Source organism: Apaloderma vittatum, unplaced genomic scaffold (genome assembly GCF_000703405.1).
Source record: "Apaloderma vittatum isolate BGI_N311 unplaced genomic scaffold, ASM70340v1 scaffold13273, whole genome shotgun sequence".
Taxonomy (NCBI): Eukaryota; Metazoa; Chordata; class Aves; order Trogoniformes; family Trogonidae; genus Apaloderma; species Apaloderma vittatum.
In genome coordinates, this window is record NW_009707563.1 from 23631 (window position 1) to 41617 (window position 17987).

Consider the following 17987-nt stretch of genomic DNA (forward strand, 5'->3'; position numbering starts at 1 on the left):
AATCTTTTGTGTATGTGTGTTTGTAAATTTGCAATAGATATAATTGGCCTGTCTGGTCTCATCACTCCTTCTTTGGATGAAATGATTTTTGTCGCCAAGGAAATGGAGAGATTGGCAATAAAGATTCCTTTGCTGATTGGAGGAGCAACTACTTCTAAGTAAGATATCTCGGTTGGGAAGATGGGGAATGTGTATGAAAATAACGTTAGGGAAAAAGAAAATTTATAGCCGTTTCTCTCCCTTTCCCTCATTTTCTGCCAACACACATACTGATGTGTATTTACTCAAGATTGAATGTTATTTTGTAGATGAAAAGTCTGAGAACATAGAGGTAAAATTTAATTGGGACACAGCAAATAATGGACACCTTAAACATTTAATTTTGCAAGTGTTAAGTGTTTTACACATTTTTTTAATGTGGAAGTACTTCTAGGAGTTTGTGCACATATGCATCTAAATACAGTTCTGTTCTCTTAAAAGGTTGAATGGTCTGGTTTGATTCACTAGAGCATTCTGAAAATGTAGGAACTTAAGACTAGAAATGATCTTGTTGACATCAGGGAGCTATTACCTTTAAAAAAGTTGATGTATTTTCCTGGATCACTGTTCAGCACTGTGCTGACTGGGTTGCTACCCTAGTTGTTCAGGCGGGATCATAGGGGATAAATTGTAGCTGCTTGCCTTGCAGTAGTTACCATGTTGCTTTTGATAGATCTTTTTGATAGAGCTTTTCAGTTGAGAGATCTTGTTCTCTTGGATCCATTCAAATGAAATAATACAGCTGCTATGATGTCCTCAAGAGCAGTGTTGAGAGGTCACTGACACCTAGTATTAATGTTACCACAAATGTGTTTTGGGAACAGGTAAAAGCCTTGGATCGCACGTTGCTAACTGATTTATGTACAATATGCTTGAGTAGGTGACAGCTCACTAGACTGCAGAGGTAATTTCTTGCATCACTAGAAGCTGTTAGTAGTGTTGCTTTCTTTATCAGAGCAGCACATATTGTAGCAGAACCATTTTATTCTGTATTTTACGCCTTAGCAAATCATCTCATAGTTTGGCAGACAGTGAGGAGTTGCGTCACTCCCTATCTTTATTGGTCCTGTAGTTATAATGCAAGGTTAACTGTATCCTTTTTCTTCTTATCCATATGAGTCTCTTTGATACTGAGATCCTGAGAACAAACACGGAGGATATTTCTTAAAAAATAAAAATGCGCCACTTTTATCTAAGTAGATGTTCTAAGAGAGCCCTTTCTTCAGATATTTTTAGTGTTTGTACACAGGGTGTTGTGGCCTAGTAATTGATGTCAAATAACCATCATCAAACAATTTTGTAGAATTTATTCATGGAGATTAATGTAGCCAACAACGAGACAGCACTAGCTGAATGTTAAAATTATTGAATAATATATGTATAATTATGGAAGAATATATGTATAATTCTAGTCTGAATCTACCCTTTTTTATTTTAAAACCATCATCCCTTGTCCTCTCAGAATAGGCCCTGCTAAAAAGATTGTCTTTCAAGTAGAGCATTGTAGAAATGGAATAGTCATTACTGAAATATGTTAGACCCACAGTCTATAGACCCAGAAACTCACATGTGCAAGGGAAAAACACAAGATTAGCAAAAGTGCTGAAAAAAGCCCGTAGTTCTTGGTAGGCTTAGTTTGGAAGATTCTCACAGTTTTCTGAGGCTTAAACTAATGAGCTGCTGATTTTCAGTCGGCTGGTAAGTCGGTGAAGGAATACGAGTTGGCACCTTATTTATGAAGCATTCTGATGCCCTTTGAAGTGTTTATGCACCTATTATTAAAATCTGTGTTAAATCATTCATGTGCAGCAGATTGATAAATTGCTTTCTTCTTTTGAAGTTCTGGTCTATGCATTAAGTTGGAATTTATGTTGCTGAGGGGTTTGTCTGTTTTTGTTTTTTTGGGGTTGTTGGTTTGTTTGTTTCAGTTGCAAAATGCTCACTCTTTTTCTTTTTCATTGAAGAACACACACAGCTGTAAAAATTGCCCCACGATATAGTGCACCTGTAATTCATGTCCTGGATGCATCCAAGAGTGTTGTCGTTGTAAGTTCTAAATTATAGTTTTTCATCCATACAAAAATATATGCCCTATTTTTCTGTTGTGCCTCTCATCCTTTCCTCTGAGCTTAATGCTATGCAGAAGATTAAAGAGACACGGCAGAGCCTAGTTTCTAAACTACTATTGTTTAAGTTATTTTTTTTATTGCCACCTGGTTATCTCGTCTGACTTACATCAACTATTGTCACTGGATACCTTCATTTAAATTCCCCATTCTCTGGTGAGAATGGTGACATGATTCACTCCGAGTCCTTAGCTGTAGTTTTGAGATGTTTTATAGAGAAGAGCAGCAGCATTGGATGTGAGCTGCTCTTCTCTCTATTTTGGGTGTGTTTCTGAAGTTAGTGATAGGGCAAGATTAGTACGATAAAACATGAGGCTGGAGTTTTCTGGGATGGATGCTCTCAGACAAATAAGTGGTTGTAAATGGCAGATACCTGCTTGAAAGAAGTAGGCCAAATTGTGTGTTGTTTATACAGTGATTCAGTCTCTAAAGGCTTTGACCATTCTCCTCTCAGATCTTCCCAGAGCCACTCTTAGCTCTGCTAATACTATGTGTGTACTAGGGCAGCGCTCTCAGTAATAATCATGTTCTTAAATATGTTCTCAATCTAGTTTGCAGATTAGCGGTAGGGCTTAGTTTAGTATTGTCAAGTGTTACTGGAAAAGTGAGTCTGAAGACAGATAGCTTAGAATCATAGAACAGTTTTGACTGGAAGAGACCTTCAAGATCATCGAGTCCAACATTTTCCTAGCCCTATCAACACCACTAAACCATGTCCTTCAAGGCAATATCTACTTGTCTCTTAAACACCTCCAGGGATGGCGACTCAGCCACTTCCCTGGGTACCCTGTTCCAATGCCTGACAACCCTCTCAGCAAAGAAATTCTTCCTAATATCCAATCTGAATCTCCCGTGGTGTGACTTAAGGCCATTTGCCCTTGTCCTATCACTCGCCACTAGGGAGAACAGACCCTGCCTCGCTACAACCTCCTTTCAAGTAGTTGTAGAGAGCGATAAGGTCTCCCCTCAACCTTCTCTTCTCTAGGCTAAAGAGCCCCAGATCCTTCAGCCATTCCGCATACAACACATGCTCCAAATCCTTCACTAGCTTGGGTAGCCTGTCTCTGTACCCTCTCCAGCACCTCAATGTCCCTCTTGTTGTGAGAGGCCCAAAAGTGGACACAGTACTTGAGGTGCGGCCTCACCGAAGCTGAGTAAAAGGGAGTGATCACCTCCCTGCGCTTGCTGGCAACACTATTCCTGATACAGGCCAGGATGGCATTGGGCACACTGCTGGCTCCTGTTCAGCCGGCTGTCCATCCACACCCCCAGGTCCCTCTCTGCCTGGCAGATGAGGTTTGTTAAACAGGACCTGTCCTTCACAAACCCATGCAGGCAGGGTCTGATCACCTGATGGTCCTGCATGTGCTGCATAATGGAACTCAGGATGATCTGCTCCAGCAGCTTCCCTGGAACTGAGGTCAAGCTAACAGGCCTATAATTTCCTGGATCATCCTTCCATCCCTTCTATAGATGAGTGTTATATTGGCTGACTTCCAGTCAGCTGGGACCTCCCCAGATTGCCAGGACTGCTGATAAGTGATGGACAGTGGCTTGGTGAAAACCTCTGCCAGCTCTTTCAGTACTCTAGAATGTACCCAGTCTGGCCCCATGTATTTGTGGACATTGATCTGGAGCAGCAGGTCCCTGACCATCTCCTGGATTGTGGGAGGAGCGTTTTGCTCCTAGCTGTCATCTCTTGGCTTGGGGGGCCGGCTTCCCTCAGTACAGGTGTTTCTATTGTTAAAGACTGAAGCCAAGACGGCATTAAGCACCTCAGCCTTATCCTCGTCCTTTGTCACTATATCTCAACTTGATACTCTGTCCTTACCATAGTATGTTACAGTCTATATTTAGTGCTTTCACTTTCCTTTTTTCAGTGCTCCCAGCTCTTAGATGAAAGTCTAAAGGATGATTTCTTTGAAGAAATATTAGAGGAATATGAAGAAATTAGGCAAGAACACTATGAGTCTCTCAAGGTACAAATGTAATTGATTTAGCTCCTTTTCTCGTTTGAAGTGGTTGGTACTTGCCTCATTATTAACTCTGTTTCAGCATCTTATGAAAACCTTCAGGTATATTGGTTCTGATTTTAACCACGCAGTGGAATTGAGAGAAAACCTCAAGAAGTGCTTATGAAATCAAATTTTCTAACCTATAAGGGAAAATTTTGTGTGAGTCTGACACATGCTTGGCAAATTCTTGATTGTCCTCAATGGGAAATCAGTGGTATCTAGGACATTTCCATGGAGCTGGCAGTCACATCAGCTTAACCAACCTACGGGAGACTGATGCTCTCCTGGAGCAGCAGCTGGAAACAGAGATAATTAGAATGGCACCAGTTGTTTTTGCAGGTACTAAGCCACACTCTGTTGTGTATTTTACATCACCACGCTTTCCTTACGTGTTCCTGTTGTTTAGGTTAGGGATCTGGGCAGTCTCAAAGTAGAGGGCCAAGGCTGCCATTTTAGGACAGTGAAGAGAAGGAAACAGTGAAATGTGGAGATGGGCTCTGCAAATTAACAGCAGGAAGCAGTGTATGACTCCTCTGAGGCCATCGTTGTAAATAGACAGGAAGCAAGCTGAAAGTCATCTACCTGGTCTCTTGATGAAGAAGGGTAAAGCTTGAGGCTTCCTGCTAAAGACATTTGACTTGACTAAGTTTAAGACTATCTTTGCACAGGGGACCAGCCCACTAAGCTGAGGTGAGTGGGTGCAGCACCTACTTTAAGGAGAGGTCAGCAGAGAATGCAAGGGCCTTACTGAACCTGCTGTGGATTACCTGTGCCTTTCAGAAGGGCTGGTGATTTTCCCAGAAGCATGCTGCGGTCACTGGTGGTGATGTCACTGCAATCCTAAGCTTTTTGCAGCAAGTGGGAGAATATCTTGCTGTATCTGTACTTTCATGTATTTTGAAGTAATAAAGAAACTGGTGGTGCAGGTCAGAGGAGCTAGAAATCTTGTAGGCCAGTTTCATTAGAGATACACAGGAAAAAATAATGGTGTGGATGTAATATAATCTTACTTTACACTCATGAACTGGGAATTATTGGAACTGAAATTGTCTGTTGTCAGTTTTGTCCTGAAGACTGAGTAAAACTCTACCACCAAGTCAACAGTTACAGTTAATCTGTCTGAAAGATGGCTAACTTTGTGAAATTAACATTTATGTCTGTACAGGAAAGAAGATACTTGTCTCTACAACAAGCTAGAAAAAAAGGTTTCCATAATGACTGGTTATCAGGCCATAAACCAGGTAAGTTTAAATGTTATTTGTTGTTGCCGTGTCTTTATTTTATGTTTTTATTTTATATATGCTATGTTTAGATTATGTTTCATTCAAATTCAGAGTATAATAGTGTGACAACTTGAGTAAATTGGTATCTGAACAGAGATTTTTTTTTCCACAAGTTTGAGTGTTCTATTTCTGCTTTCTATTTTTCAACAGTGTATTTAAAAATAAATTAATAGTTAATGAAAAAATTGAGAAAAAAATCCTATAGCAATCAGTTATCTATAACACCGTAAGATAAGTCTAATGCCTGCTTTGCAAAATAATGTCGACCTGGCTTGTTGCACTGCAAAGCTTACTATACCATATTTAGGGAACACGTTGTAACATGGCATTTGTACCAAATTCCTCCTTACATTTTTTCCTACACATCAATTTCCATACCAGTTTGTTCTGATATTTTTTTTAATTAGAGACTAGTAGTATAAAGATCATTCCAGAACAAGCTGCATCCTACAGTGATGTTAACACTTCACTGCTTTCTGTCATTTCATTGACAAAACTCAACAAGATGGTAATTTTCTAGAGCTTATAGAGCTTATAAAGCTTGTGTTTTAAAGTATTGGATAGCACAGACAAAACAAGTGCAAAGCATGTGCCTACGTTATAACGTACATCCATCTCACTTTTTCACTTGTGCACATGCATCTGAGCAAGTGTATGGTGATTGCAAAGTTCTTATAAATCATGTAGTAATTTACAGAACTAGTCTAGAGTACTGTAGCATGTAATATTATATATATTATATACATAAATATGAAAGTTATACACCCATAGAATATGTTAGATATTGATAAACTGTGTAGGTTTTTTTTGGTCTTTTGTTTTGGCCAATATTTTGGCCAATAAAATAAATTGAGAAGTCTAACAGCTAATAAGTGTTGATTTATATAAAAGAACAAAAGACTTTAAATTTTCTGTTTCAACTTTGTGGACTTTCTAGGCTTTTTTTAATCATACTGTAACCAAAGAGTATGGTATGACTTGGGAACAATACAACAGTGAGAATTCTAAGACAGTTGCTTTGAAAGAGGTCATTTGCAGGGGTAGAGACTGGTGAACATCAGTTATGCTGCACATACAAGAGCAATATTAAATTATTTTCATCATGTCAGATTGTGCTTCTGATTCCTACAGTTAAACCAAAATTCATTGGCACAAAAGTCTTTGAAGATTATGACCTGAAGAGGCTGGTAGAATACATTGACTGGAAGCCTTTCTTTGATGTCTGGCAACTTAGGGGAAAGTATCCCAACCGGGGTTTCCCTAAACTCTTTAATGATAAAACTGTAGGTGAGTATTGAAAATACATTTACTTCATGGGAATAATCCTAACAGACCTGCCATGTTGCATTAAGGCTCAGAACATTAAGAAATACATAGGAATAGTGAAAATATGTGGAAACCAAGTGTCACTGAAACATTTTGCTTAAAGCAACACTTAGTGAATCAGGTGTTGACGTGTCCTGGTTTCAACAGGGATAGCGCTAATGTACTTCCTAGCAGCTGATTCAGTGCTATGTTTTGGATTTAGTGTGAGAAATAACGTTGATACGACATTCGTGCTTTAATTATCATTACATAGCGTTACATCCTAAGTCAAGAATTTTTCAGTTTCCCATGCTCTGCCAGCAAGCAGGTGCACAAGAAGCTGAGAGGGAGCATGGCCTGGATAACTGACCCAAAATAGCCAAAGGGGTTTCCCACACAGAACACAATGTTCAGTATATAAACTAGAGGGAGTTGGCTGTGGGGTGAGGGCGGATCGCTGCTCGAGCATGGGTCAATGGGTCGTGAACAATTGCATTGTGCATTGCTTGTCTTTTCTTGGGTTTTATTTCTCTCCCTTTTTGTTATCTTCCTTTTCATTACAGTAATAATAATAAATAATAATAATAACAACAAGAATAACTAATTTATTATACTTATTATAATATTTTATTTTAGTTATTCAACTGTTCTTGTCTCAACCTACAAGTTTTACTTCCTTTTTTTGATTCTCCTCCCCATCCCACCAGGAATGGGGAGGAGTGAGTGAGCATCTGCGTGGTGCTTAGTTGCTGGCTGGGGTTAAACCACAACAGCATGTGAGGCTGAAAAACAAATAGGAAAAATTGCTCAATCATCTATTTTAGAATTCACCTGCCAAAACACACATTTCGATGACAGAAAATGGCAGCAGAGCACTTAATGTATCTGTGGCCTTGTTATGTGTGAAGATGGCAAGAGGGCTCCGTCTCCTTTTGAAATTATTCTGTAAGTCTTGAAATACATGATGGAAATGCAAGGGTGACACTGACATCAGTGTTCCGGGTCTGCTGCACTGGGGTAATGTAAGTGCGCACGTGTTCTCCGTTGCGCATTTTATTCTGTGTCCTCTGCCTTCACTAGAATGGTGCTGGCTGAATCATTTTATTTTTTCTCAAGATACATGTTGTTACCACTGTATAGACATAATCACACTGCTATCTCTCCATTTGCTGAAGCTGATAGATTGTTGCAGTCATCAGAGAATGATATAGAAAATGAATGAATCTTCAGCAATTCTTAAACCCATTTAATCTTTAATGCAGTTGCGAAAGCATGCCTTTTCTAAAAGATTCTCTTTTTTCAATAGGTGAAGAAGCAAAGAGAGTTTATAATGATGCTCAAAATCTACTGAAAATGTTGATTAATCAAAAGAAATTACAAGCCAGAGGCGTGGTGGGGTTCTGGCCAGCTCAAAGTGTTCAAGATGATATCCATTTATATGCTGTAGAAGAGGCAGTGGGATCTTCTGAACCAATTGCAAAATTTTATGGCTTAAGGCAACAGGTACAATGACAGAATATTTGTTAAATAAAGTGATTTCTTTCTTTTTTGTGAATTACAAGAATGTAACAGAAATGCTCTATTAAAAGCTGTGTGGAAAATGTTTTTTTGTAATCAGTCTGCAGCCATTGTCTTGGCATATATTTCAGTAGTAACAAGATCTTGTCAGCGATCACCTTGGTATTTGTGTTGTATCATCGGTAGTATTTTGCATTGTAGGAGTTGTATGAAATGCTTTATAGATTTGATATCTTCAGATACGACGTGCACTTTCTGTTTTCATTTTAGTAGTTAAGATCTTGTACAGCACTGTGCTGTATAAGGATCCTACGTGCTAAATTGAAACCTAACGAACCTTAATTCTCTAATATCACTAAGTTCTGCCTTAGTTGTGAAATTCTGCTTGAATGCATTAAAGATTAAAAACAAGTATAATTACAATACCTGGAAAACAAAGCTCGGTGGAGATAAGTGGTTTTGGTAGTCTTAATTTTTATATAGAATTCCCCATATGAAGAGGCAGTTTAGAATTAGTTGTCTGCTAATTTTGATAGAGGGAATCATTAAGTATTCATGCTTGAATCATACATAGCTCGGTTTGAATTTATTTTGATAGATTGAGCGTTTTCAGGATATACTGCCTCTTCTTTTTCCCTACCCTTGTGACTTGTTGTTCACATATTCAGAGACATCAAACACAGCAGAAACAAATTTAACAACTACCTACATTTCTAGAGTACAGTATTCTATGAGGACTGTCCTGTGCTGATACTGCAGCAATGTGCTGATAAATACATGACTTTATCTGTTCCAGTTCCCTGAAACAGATTATCTGTTGCGTGGAGATGGATCTAGTATATCCTAACAATCTGTGGCAGATCTGTTCTCAGAGGCATTCAGGCAGGGCTCTTTCTGGGCTTTACTATCTAGTTAAACATTTTGATAGCCCATGTAAATCAGCTTTACTACAGTTTCTTTTCCTGGCCTTTTCCCGAGGTTCTCCCAATCTGATTTGATGTACTTGTAATGGTTTTTACTATTGGAATACTATTGTTTTCCTCAGTCTTTTTATCTTGGATTTTCCCTGTTTATTCAGGCTTCTCTCAAAAGTTAAGGCCATGAAACTGTGCTACTGTGGATACTGTTTTTCTGGACTCCACGTATTTTAGCTGCATCTCTTTCAATTTGATGCATGTGGTAATTCTGTAGAGGATTCATCAGAGCAGAGTAGAGAATAATTGTCTCCTGTGCTTTTCAGTACACAGTGTTCTCTCCATGACATTGACAATTTTAAGGATGTGATGCAAATTAAAAATTTGGGAATGCATTTAGTGTTTTTCTTAACTATAATCATTACAAAAGAACTCTAAAATTAACAATGAATTCACCTGTGTGGAAAAAAGATTATTTTGTCAGTTTTATGATATTTTCTGTAACCTAGTAGATTATAAAATCTAGAGAAACATTTGACCTTTGTTGTTTATTTCCTTGAGGTTTTTTGGGAGTGGTGGTGGTGGTGTTTTATTCATTTTTTTAAAAACTGCATTTGAGAGTGGGTGGAAGGCATTGTTAAAATACTGTCACAGAATAGGAAAACTTGAAGGGAATTTTCAACTAAGTGAGAGCCGTGGAAAAGCTTTACTCTCTCTGTGAGTTGGTTGGATTTACAAGAGCTGTGCCACATTTTAAATAGCATTCATGTTCCTACAATGAATATACTGATATGATCCTCAAATGTACAACTTATTATTAGGTGCTATGGCCGGCATTCAGTCTCTAGTTTGGAAAAGGATCCGGTAAGCAGGGTATTTCCTATCTGTGTAAACCTATTCGAACTTTGCTTGGGATTCAGCTTTTCAGTAGCAATAGGTGCATTTTGTTTGTATTTGTGTGTGGGTAGCGTAAACCTACATCTTGGGGTACTGTTTTGCCCGTGTATGTGGTTTGTAGCGTGAGAAACTAGGAGCGTTTATAAACTGTCACAGTAATTCTAAAATGGGAGTTGCTGAAGAGTTCTGCAGCTTGCATAACTGGGATGTGAACTATCAGCCATCAGTTTTGCTAAAAAGTGTGGAATCTGTGAGTGCTAGAGATGAAAAAATTCCTCTTACCCACTGGTGGGCAAAAGAGTGTTCCTTCTTTTGTAATAATTTGTCTGCAGAATAACCCATTGGATCTTATTAGCTGTAAATAAAAACAAAACATCTATGTGTATTCAGCACAGCATCTGTCTTTTTTGACATTTTATTCTTCAGTGATCCGAACACCCTCAGAACGAGAGAGGTGTTTTTCTCCAAATTCAAGTACAAGAAGGCTGTCATGGCTCAAAGACTAGTTAGGTATTTGTCAGAAATGCCTTAAGCCCTTTAGTCTTAAAAATACTGGTCTTCAGAATAATGATGTGCTAGGTCTTTAGAGTAATGATGCACTAATACTTAATATATTATTTAAATGTTCTAATATATTGCGTTGTTTTTGTTCCTTCAGGCTGAAAAGGACTCTGCCTGCACAGATCCCTATTACTGCCTCTCTGACTTCATAGCACCACTGGATTCTGGCATTTGTGACTACTTAGGCCTGTTTGCTGTGGCCTGCTTTGGTGTAGATGAGTTATGCGATGAATTCAGGAAACAGGATGATGAATACAACGTCATAATGGTAAAGGCTCTTGGTGATCGGTTGGCAGAGGTAAGAGGTTTTATCATGTGTTTCCTTGCAAATTTTCGGACTGTGCTAGATTTGCTTGACCTGTTTCAAGATTTAGCATGAACTTAGATGGTTGCCTGTAATGTATGTACTGTGTTACATCTGAAAGTGAAATGGTTCTACTGAAATTACCTTGAGAGGAGAATCCTCTTCTGAGCAAGGAGGGGGACTCTGTTGTCCATATTTTCCAGCTGCAAAAGCATATTTGAGATCTTTGTGAGGGTTTTGATGATTGAGTGAATTTAGTAGATGTTAAAGTAAGACTGTTTAAAAAGAACAATCTTTAAATTTTGTTTTATCTACCTGAAAATGTGTCTGGACCCAGATGTGAACCACTGGTTATATTCTTGAATTGCAGACGTGCCTTCTGCTTTTAATGGTGGCTGTGCAACTGTATCCAGGGTACAAGGCTTTTGACTTAATATGTCTTAGGCTTAGACAGACATGCTCTTAAAGCTCTAACTGACCTCCTACACTTCTATGGCCATGTGCCTGTCCCCAGGCTTACACTGAAGTAACAGTGTTAAAACTTAAGCAACTTCAGTTCAGTGCAAATGGAGTAGCTCTAGTTGTGTATTTCAAGCTGTAACAGAGTTTCAGAAATTATTTAGAATTCAGAAATTAGATGCCATCTAAAGATATTTACTGAAGTGGAAATTTTTCCAGAAGAAAGTTAAGAAAAGTTGTTGACCACTTTCAGCTAGAGGAAAGGTCCTTTGCTTGAAAAGAGCAGTGGCACTTACTTATATCTGGTACTAGCTGGGATGCAAGAATTATGTGGCCTTCCTTGCTAGACCTGGATAAGATAGCCACGTAGTCAAGATGTAATGACTTCAGTGCTATAATGATGTTTTGCCACCATAGGCTAATAAACATCATCTTTTGTGATTATTTGTAAACATCTTTACCTCTTTGAGCATGTGGGATTTTAAAGCAGGGCAGCCAGATAAACCAGTCTACCTGTAAGAGAAAAAAATGTAATACTTGAATTAGCAAAATAAGTATTGTATGTGAACTTAAGTGCTTTCATTTTTTTTCTTCTGTAAGAGCTCCCATAAAAATTAAAATGAATGGGGGAAAAGTCTCTGTCATTGATGCAATAGCAATTTGATGACAACAAACAGTCTGCACAAATCAGAAAAAGAAATAATAAAAAATTACTTGCATTCTATTCCAAGGCATTTGCTGAGGAGCTCCATGAAAGGGTTCGAAGGGAATTCTGGGCTTACTGTAGTACCGAGCAACTAGATCTCTCTGACCTACGTAGAATTAGATACGAGGGAATTCGCCCTGCCCCTGGCTATCCAAGCCAGCCTGACCATACAGAAAAACTCACCATGTGGAAACTTGCAAACATTGAGGAAACAACAGGTACCTGCTTTACTAAGATTCTTAAACTGTTTTTATGCGAATGAAAGATTGAAATGCCAACAAAGCAGTGAATTGTGTGATGCATATCTACGTTAAAAATACCAAATGGAAGTGTTTCTGGGAATTGCTTTCTTCTCCTTTCCATTGCCTGTTTTATTTTGCCTCATTCAAGGGAGAATTTGCAAAATACTGCCAGTGCTTTTGATGAAGGTGTTATGTCCCTAATTAGCAGATTGCATGCAAACAGGGTTCTGCTGCACAGAGAAAAATTCTAGCATCCTTACGAATGTAAGAAAACATTCCAGATATAAACAGGAAGAAAGCCAATTCAGCAGTATATTTCCTGATGCACAGAAACTTTGAGATGGAAACTCTTAAAAAAAGGAATGAATTCCATTTGTTTCCTCTGATATTTTAAGTGTCAGACATTTCCCTGCTACTTCCACAATTCCAATACCCTCCTGTGTTTCAAAACCTGTAGTTACCCATTTCATTTGCAAAAACATCTTCTTCAAAATGTAGTTACTCTACAGTAATACTATTATAAAAGTCTGCGATATATGTAAAGCTATGTGTATTAGTTAACAAGTGGTAAATAGTTTTGGTTTTGGTTCATCTGAAAGCTAACTGGTTTTTGAGTTTTACTTGAAGATGCACAACCCCCCCCAAAAAAGTTCTGAATTTATGCTCATTCTCTTTTCTAGGAATTGGTTTAACTGAATCACTAGCAATGATACCTGCTTCTGCAGTTTCTGGCCTCTACTTTTCCTGTCCCAAATCCAAGTATTTTGCAGTTGGCAAGATATGTAAAGATCAGGTAACTTGTGTTGTCCATTGTGGTAGTGTTACAGCATTCAAAAATACCTTGTGGGCAGATGTTCCGAAAAATTTTGTAAACAGTAGAAGATGGAATTTAAAAATCTCATTGTGTTTTGTTGTCCCTTTGCAGGTTGAAGATTATGCACGGAGAAAAGATTTGTCTGTGGCAGAGGTGGAGAAATGGCTGGGACCCATTTTGGGATATGATAGTGATCAACTGTGACACTTGTGGGTCAGTGTTTTCTTTTCATGGTTTATTCATCAGAAGGAACAAGAAAATCCTTCCTACTGAAAACAGGTTTCTTCCATCCATCCCAATAGCTTGTCTGATTATTTTTTAATTTTGATCAAGGAACTTAATATTATTTTCAGATCTGCTTTTCGTTTGGGACCATGAATGCATTGCAGATTCCTTAGTTATAGTGATATACTTTTATTTCTATTTATTTCTTGCACAAAATACCCTAGCTGAGCAGCTAGACGTAGGGTGAGATGTGGAAGCTGCAAAGTTCTCCTCTCCTCAGGAAGGCTTTGAAATAAGGGGCAAGAATTTCTATCCCATTGGCTGTGCATATATGTAGAACAGAATTTGACTTGGATTATTTTAATGTGTGTTGGCAAGACCGGGTCCAATGTGATTTTTCTTTAAAGTCAGCAAAAGTTTTATACTGAGTTATCAAGAACAACTGAAGCACAACAGGTCTCTTCTTAAAATTTGTCTGTTCTGTGTTTAGGTCCTGTGAATGGAAACATGTTGTTCTCTCTGAATAATATCAGGATTTTAAACTACTTTGTGATTATGATTGTCATTAGAACTATCAAAATAATACAGTGTGCTGGAGCAATATGAGAGATGCTGTATTAGTCCAGAACAAGAAATGGGATGACTGAGCCCATGGAGAGGTCCACCTCATGCATCTTCTTCCTTTCAGCAAGCCTCAATTTGTTTCTACTCTTTATAAAGGGTAATGGCACTCCCTGTCTTGCAGTTATGTTGTGAGGCTTAATTCAGATTTAGGCAATCTTTTGTATGTGAAAAAATGTGAGAGAAGTGTAGTTTTTACAGTAGACAGAAAAGCTTGGAGCTGACTTCAGTGGTTTACAGACTCCGTAAGCTTCTGGGTACCCGGATTTTAGAAGCAAATAATAGCAATACTAACAGTTAATACCATAGGCTTATTCTTCAGATTTAGCTCTGAGTGAGCTAATTGTTCATAACTTTAAATAATCTCTGAAAAGTGCCTCAGGTATTATTTAAATGCTAATTTAGTAAAATATTATGACAGAAACCCCTCGTTTTTCTGGTCTCTAATTGTAAAGAAAAGACCAATATTATAGAGAGAATGTTCTTTAAAATAGTTTATCTGTAATCTGTTAATAGCTATATAATTTTTGTAATGTCTTTGTGTGACTTTTTATGCTAAAAGAATCATCTTGTATCAAGTTTAATAAAGATTAAACTGTCAATGGCGTTATCCTATTAGAATCCTTTAAATGGCAACAATAAAATGTGTGCAATAGTCTGCACAGATAATGTCAACATTAATATGCACATGAATGTGAAATTATAAAGGCTGCTGTAGGGTTTTTAAAGTACTTGAGTAAGGGTGTTCTTAAGTGAATGTTTTAGAATGTCTCATCCTTTAATGACTTACAAAAATAATTTCTAAATACATCTCTCCCCTCATCAAAGGATTTCAGATGTCCTTGTTGATCAGCTGATTCTTGTTGCTAGAGCATTTCCTCAGTAGAACCGTCTTTTAGATTGCCAAAAAGACAGTAAAAAATTCTTAATACAAAGGAAAATTTGTTATTGAAAGATGTAGCCTGTAAAAATTGATATCCTCTTTGCATTCTTTTTAAGCTTTCGCAAATCAGTTTAATACTTGGAATGTCTCCTCTCTACAGATCTTGCATAGTCATGTATTTGGAAGAATTATTAGTCTGAAATTTTGATTGTGTGAATGAGGTCAAAGTTTGACTTGTACAGCTTGGTTTGTTTGTTTATTTATTTTTCTCAAGTCAGGAGCACATGGTTAAGTGAGTCCAGCTTCAGCGGGATCAGATCGCCAGAGCAGCAGGTGCACTCCTGCGTAATGGTCGTGGTCTTACCTTTGAGGAATGTAGAAGCAACGGGTTTCAAATGGTGTGCAATTACTTTATCCCTTCACACACGGCATCATACATGCAGAAAAATCTTAATCTTTGCCAGCAAAATGTGTCACTGTGACAACCTGTTTGGAGGAATTACTCATTGTTATTAAGCAAATGTTTTTACCAAGGACAGTTTCTTAAAAGCTTCTTAATTTAAATTGTTAGTTGACACTTGCAGTAAGACAAATCTTCATTCTTCTCTCCAGAACAAAAGTAAATTGTGAAGGAAAAGTGGATACGGTCCATGAAAGACCCATAATTTTATAAGGCAAGAAAGATTTTTTGTGCTTTTTTAAGTACCACTAACAAAAGGACAAGGTGTAAGAGATGATGAAAAATTAAGAATGCTTTGTAAACAATTCTGGTTTAATTCCTGTGAATTATTTACTTTGGATACTGATTTTGTAGTTTGGTTGATTGGTTTGGTTTGGTTTGCTGCAAATCAGACCAGCAACCCCAAGGTTAAATTTTGAGGCACATATCCTAATTTATGAGTGTCAGGAGAGAATACTGTTCCTAAACCTGACCCTTCATTATGAGATCTGTTTCAGTGCTGTGAGGGTGCTACCATAGGCCAGGCCATTCCTCAAACCCCAAAACTCATATTTACTTTTTGTGTGAGGTGTTTTTTTAAAGAGTCTTCTGTTTCCTTGTTCAACAACATGAACCTCAGTACACCCTTTCAGTTAGTTTCTGCTTCTTAAAACATAAGTGATGTCCCAAAACCGAGGGGAAGAGTTAAAGGCCATTGAGGGTCTTGATTTTTAGAAAGGGGCTAGTCTACTAATAACTGTGACTGGGTTTCCTTAAATGCTCTTTGAAATCTTTGGCCGATTTACCTGAGCATGCCATGAAAAAGTGGATCTAGTGTCTTAAAACAGTTTGAAGAGCAAGAAAAGAAATAACTTTAATAATTAGTTCAGGAGGGTGGTTCCTTATGGAAACAGCAACACATGTTCTCAGTCACTCGAGAAATAATTCCTGTGCCCTCAGTTATCAAAGCCTTCTCATGACAAAGCCTGTTCAGCCCCTCTAGAGAGTAATTCTGTTTGACTGTTGGGCTTCTGTAGGTGCCAGTTTTCAAATGAAGATGCACTGTGAAAAGGATAGGAACATGTTTATCCTGCTTTCACCCATAATTTGTATACTGTCGAACCAAAGATACAATGCAGTAAGCCTCCATGTTTGTTCTATTAATAGCACCATGGCTGAATATCCTGAGATTTGTGACTGTGCCACATGCCTGATATAAATAGCCGTGCAAAGCAGAATGCAGCTGCAATTGCCAAACTTGGTGTTTTGGATTTGGGATTCAGCTTGTACCCAGGATGGCGAAAGCAAGCCAGTAACTCTCCTTGCTGGCCCGAAGTTGGCATGATGCCTGAAGAATGGAAGGCCCCGTTTTGTGCCTTGCTGCCCCTGCCTAAAGCTCCTCATCAGGCTAACAGGGAATGTTCTCATGCCAAGGTGGTCTCTGCTAGGGTGGACTCTGCGGAAAGTCAGGCTTACCCCATCTTAGTTCTTAGCTCATGGTCTTTTCTAACCCAACTCCCTGTTGAATCAGCTTTCTCCTTTTCCCTTCAGTGGTCCCCTGTAACTGTATGACAGGGTCCTCTGTAGATTCTGCCAAAATGGAATTGTAGAAGTCTCTTTTAGTGTCTGAACCGGTCAGCTGTTCCAGGAAGAGGAATTTTTGTCTGGTAATTTTTGGACGACATTGGTAACAAATGGTGCTAATAGCTCTGCCTCTAGGAGCCTTATACCATGTATGTTAGTCATTTGTAACAGCACACAAGATGTGTTAATTCCCTATGTCTTATCTGCATCTTTAGTTATGTGGTTGTTTTCATCTAAATAGCAAACCTAAAATGTGTATTAATTACATCCTTTGTCAGCGTACTGTTTTAAGCTCCACAATTAATAAGCTAAAAGTAATAAAACTGTATAAAACCAATGCCATTTTCAACTGAAGTAGTTTAATGGTATGAATTGCCATGACAAAGCAGAGAATTTATCTGTGCCTTGCTGTTACAACATACTTTTAAAATTCTTTAGGTAGTTGATGACTTAATTATTTTATGATGAAAAATTTGAGTACAAACTCAGGCTACAAAAGACTATTAATTTGACTTTTAAAAAGCTTTACCACTGCTGTCTGGATATAGCTGATAAAATGATTCACTTAGGAGACTGGAAAGTTTGCTGCACTTGAAATTTCTATACATATAGGATTACCTACATTTAACAAAAGCAGCTTGAGTGGTGTGGGATTCACAGAGGGTAACTTAATTTCAGAAGAACAGGCAGTTCTTTAGAGAGGAGCTGGAACTAAGTAAGAATTACGACAAAAGTATGTCTCCTAAACAGTTACTCTCAATATTAGTCTTGCTGTAAATTAAAGTAAGTGCTGTAGCCTCTACCTTATGTATACCATCAGAGTATAAGAAATGCAATTTGAGAACAATTTTTAAGGAGCTTTCGTGAATCTAATGCATTCTTGGGATTAATTACTTATATTTGCGTTTTTGAGTGAGAGAAGGAGGAGAAAATAATAATAAGATTGTGAAATTGTTCTAGGGTTAGGTGACAAGCTGTTGAAAAAAGCGAGAAAAAAACCCAACACCTCCTCTTGGAGGGGGGAATCATTACTTACATGGAAGGTTTTTTAC

At 38.0% G+C, this 17987-nt stretch overlaps 1 protein-coding gene across 2 annotated transcripts in view; it reads left to right on the forward strand.

Moving 5' to 3' along the window:
- The window catches only part of MTR (5-methyltetrahydrofolate-homocysteine methyltransferase), a 36929-nt gene extending 23500 nt beyond the window's left edge, over positions 1 to 13429 (forward strand). For both annotated transcript variants that reach the window (XM_009866257.1, XM_009866258.1), the window contains 10 exons: positions 38 to 158; positions 2004 to 2085; positions 4046 to 4144; positions 5346 to 5421; positions 6595 to 6750; positions 8075 to 8271; positions 10756 to 10956; positions 12153 to 12345; positions 13050 to 13162; positions 13295 to 13429. In XM_009866257.1, the coding sequence (XP_009864559.1) occupies positions 38 to 158; positions 2004 to 2085; positions 4046 to 4144; positions 5346 to 5421; positions 6595 to 6750; positions 8075 to 8271; positions 10756 to 10956; positions 12153 to 12345; positions 13050 to 13162; positions 13295 to 13387 (1331 nt within the window). In that variant the 3' untranslated portion in view covers positions 13388 to 13429. The remainder of the gene's footprint in view (positions 1 to 37; positions 159 to 2003; positions 2086 to 4045; positions 4145 to 5345; positions 5422 to 6594; positions 6751 to 8074; positions 8272 to 10755; positions 10957 to 12152; positions 12346 to 13049; positions 13163 to 13294) is intronic.
- Positions 13430 to 17987: the final 4558 nt, after the last annotated feature.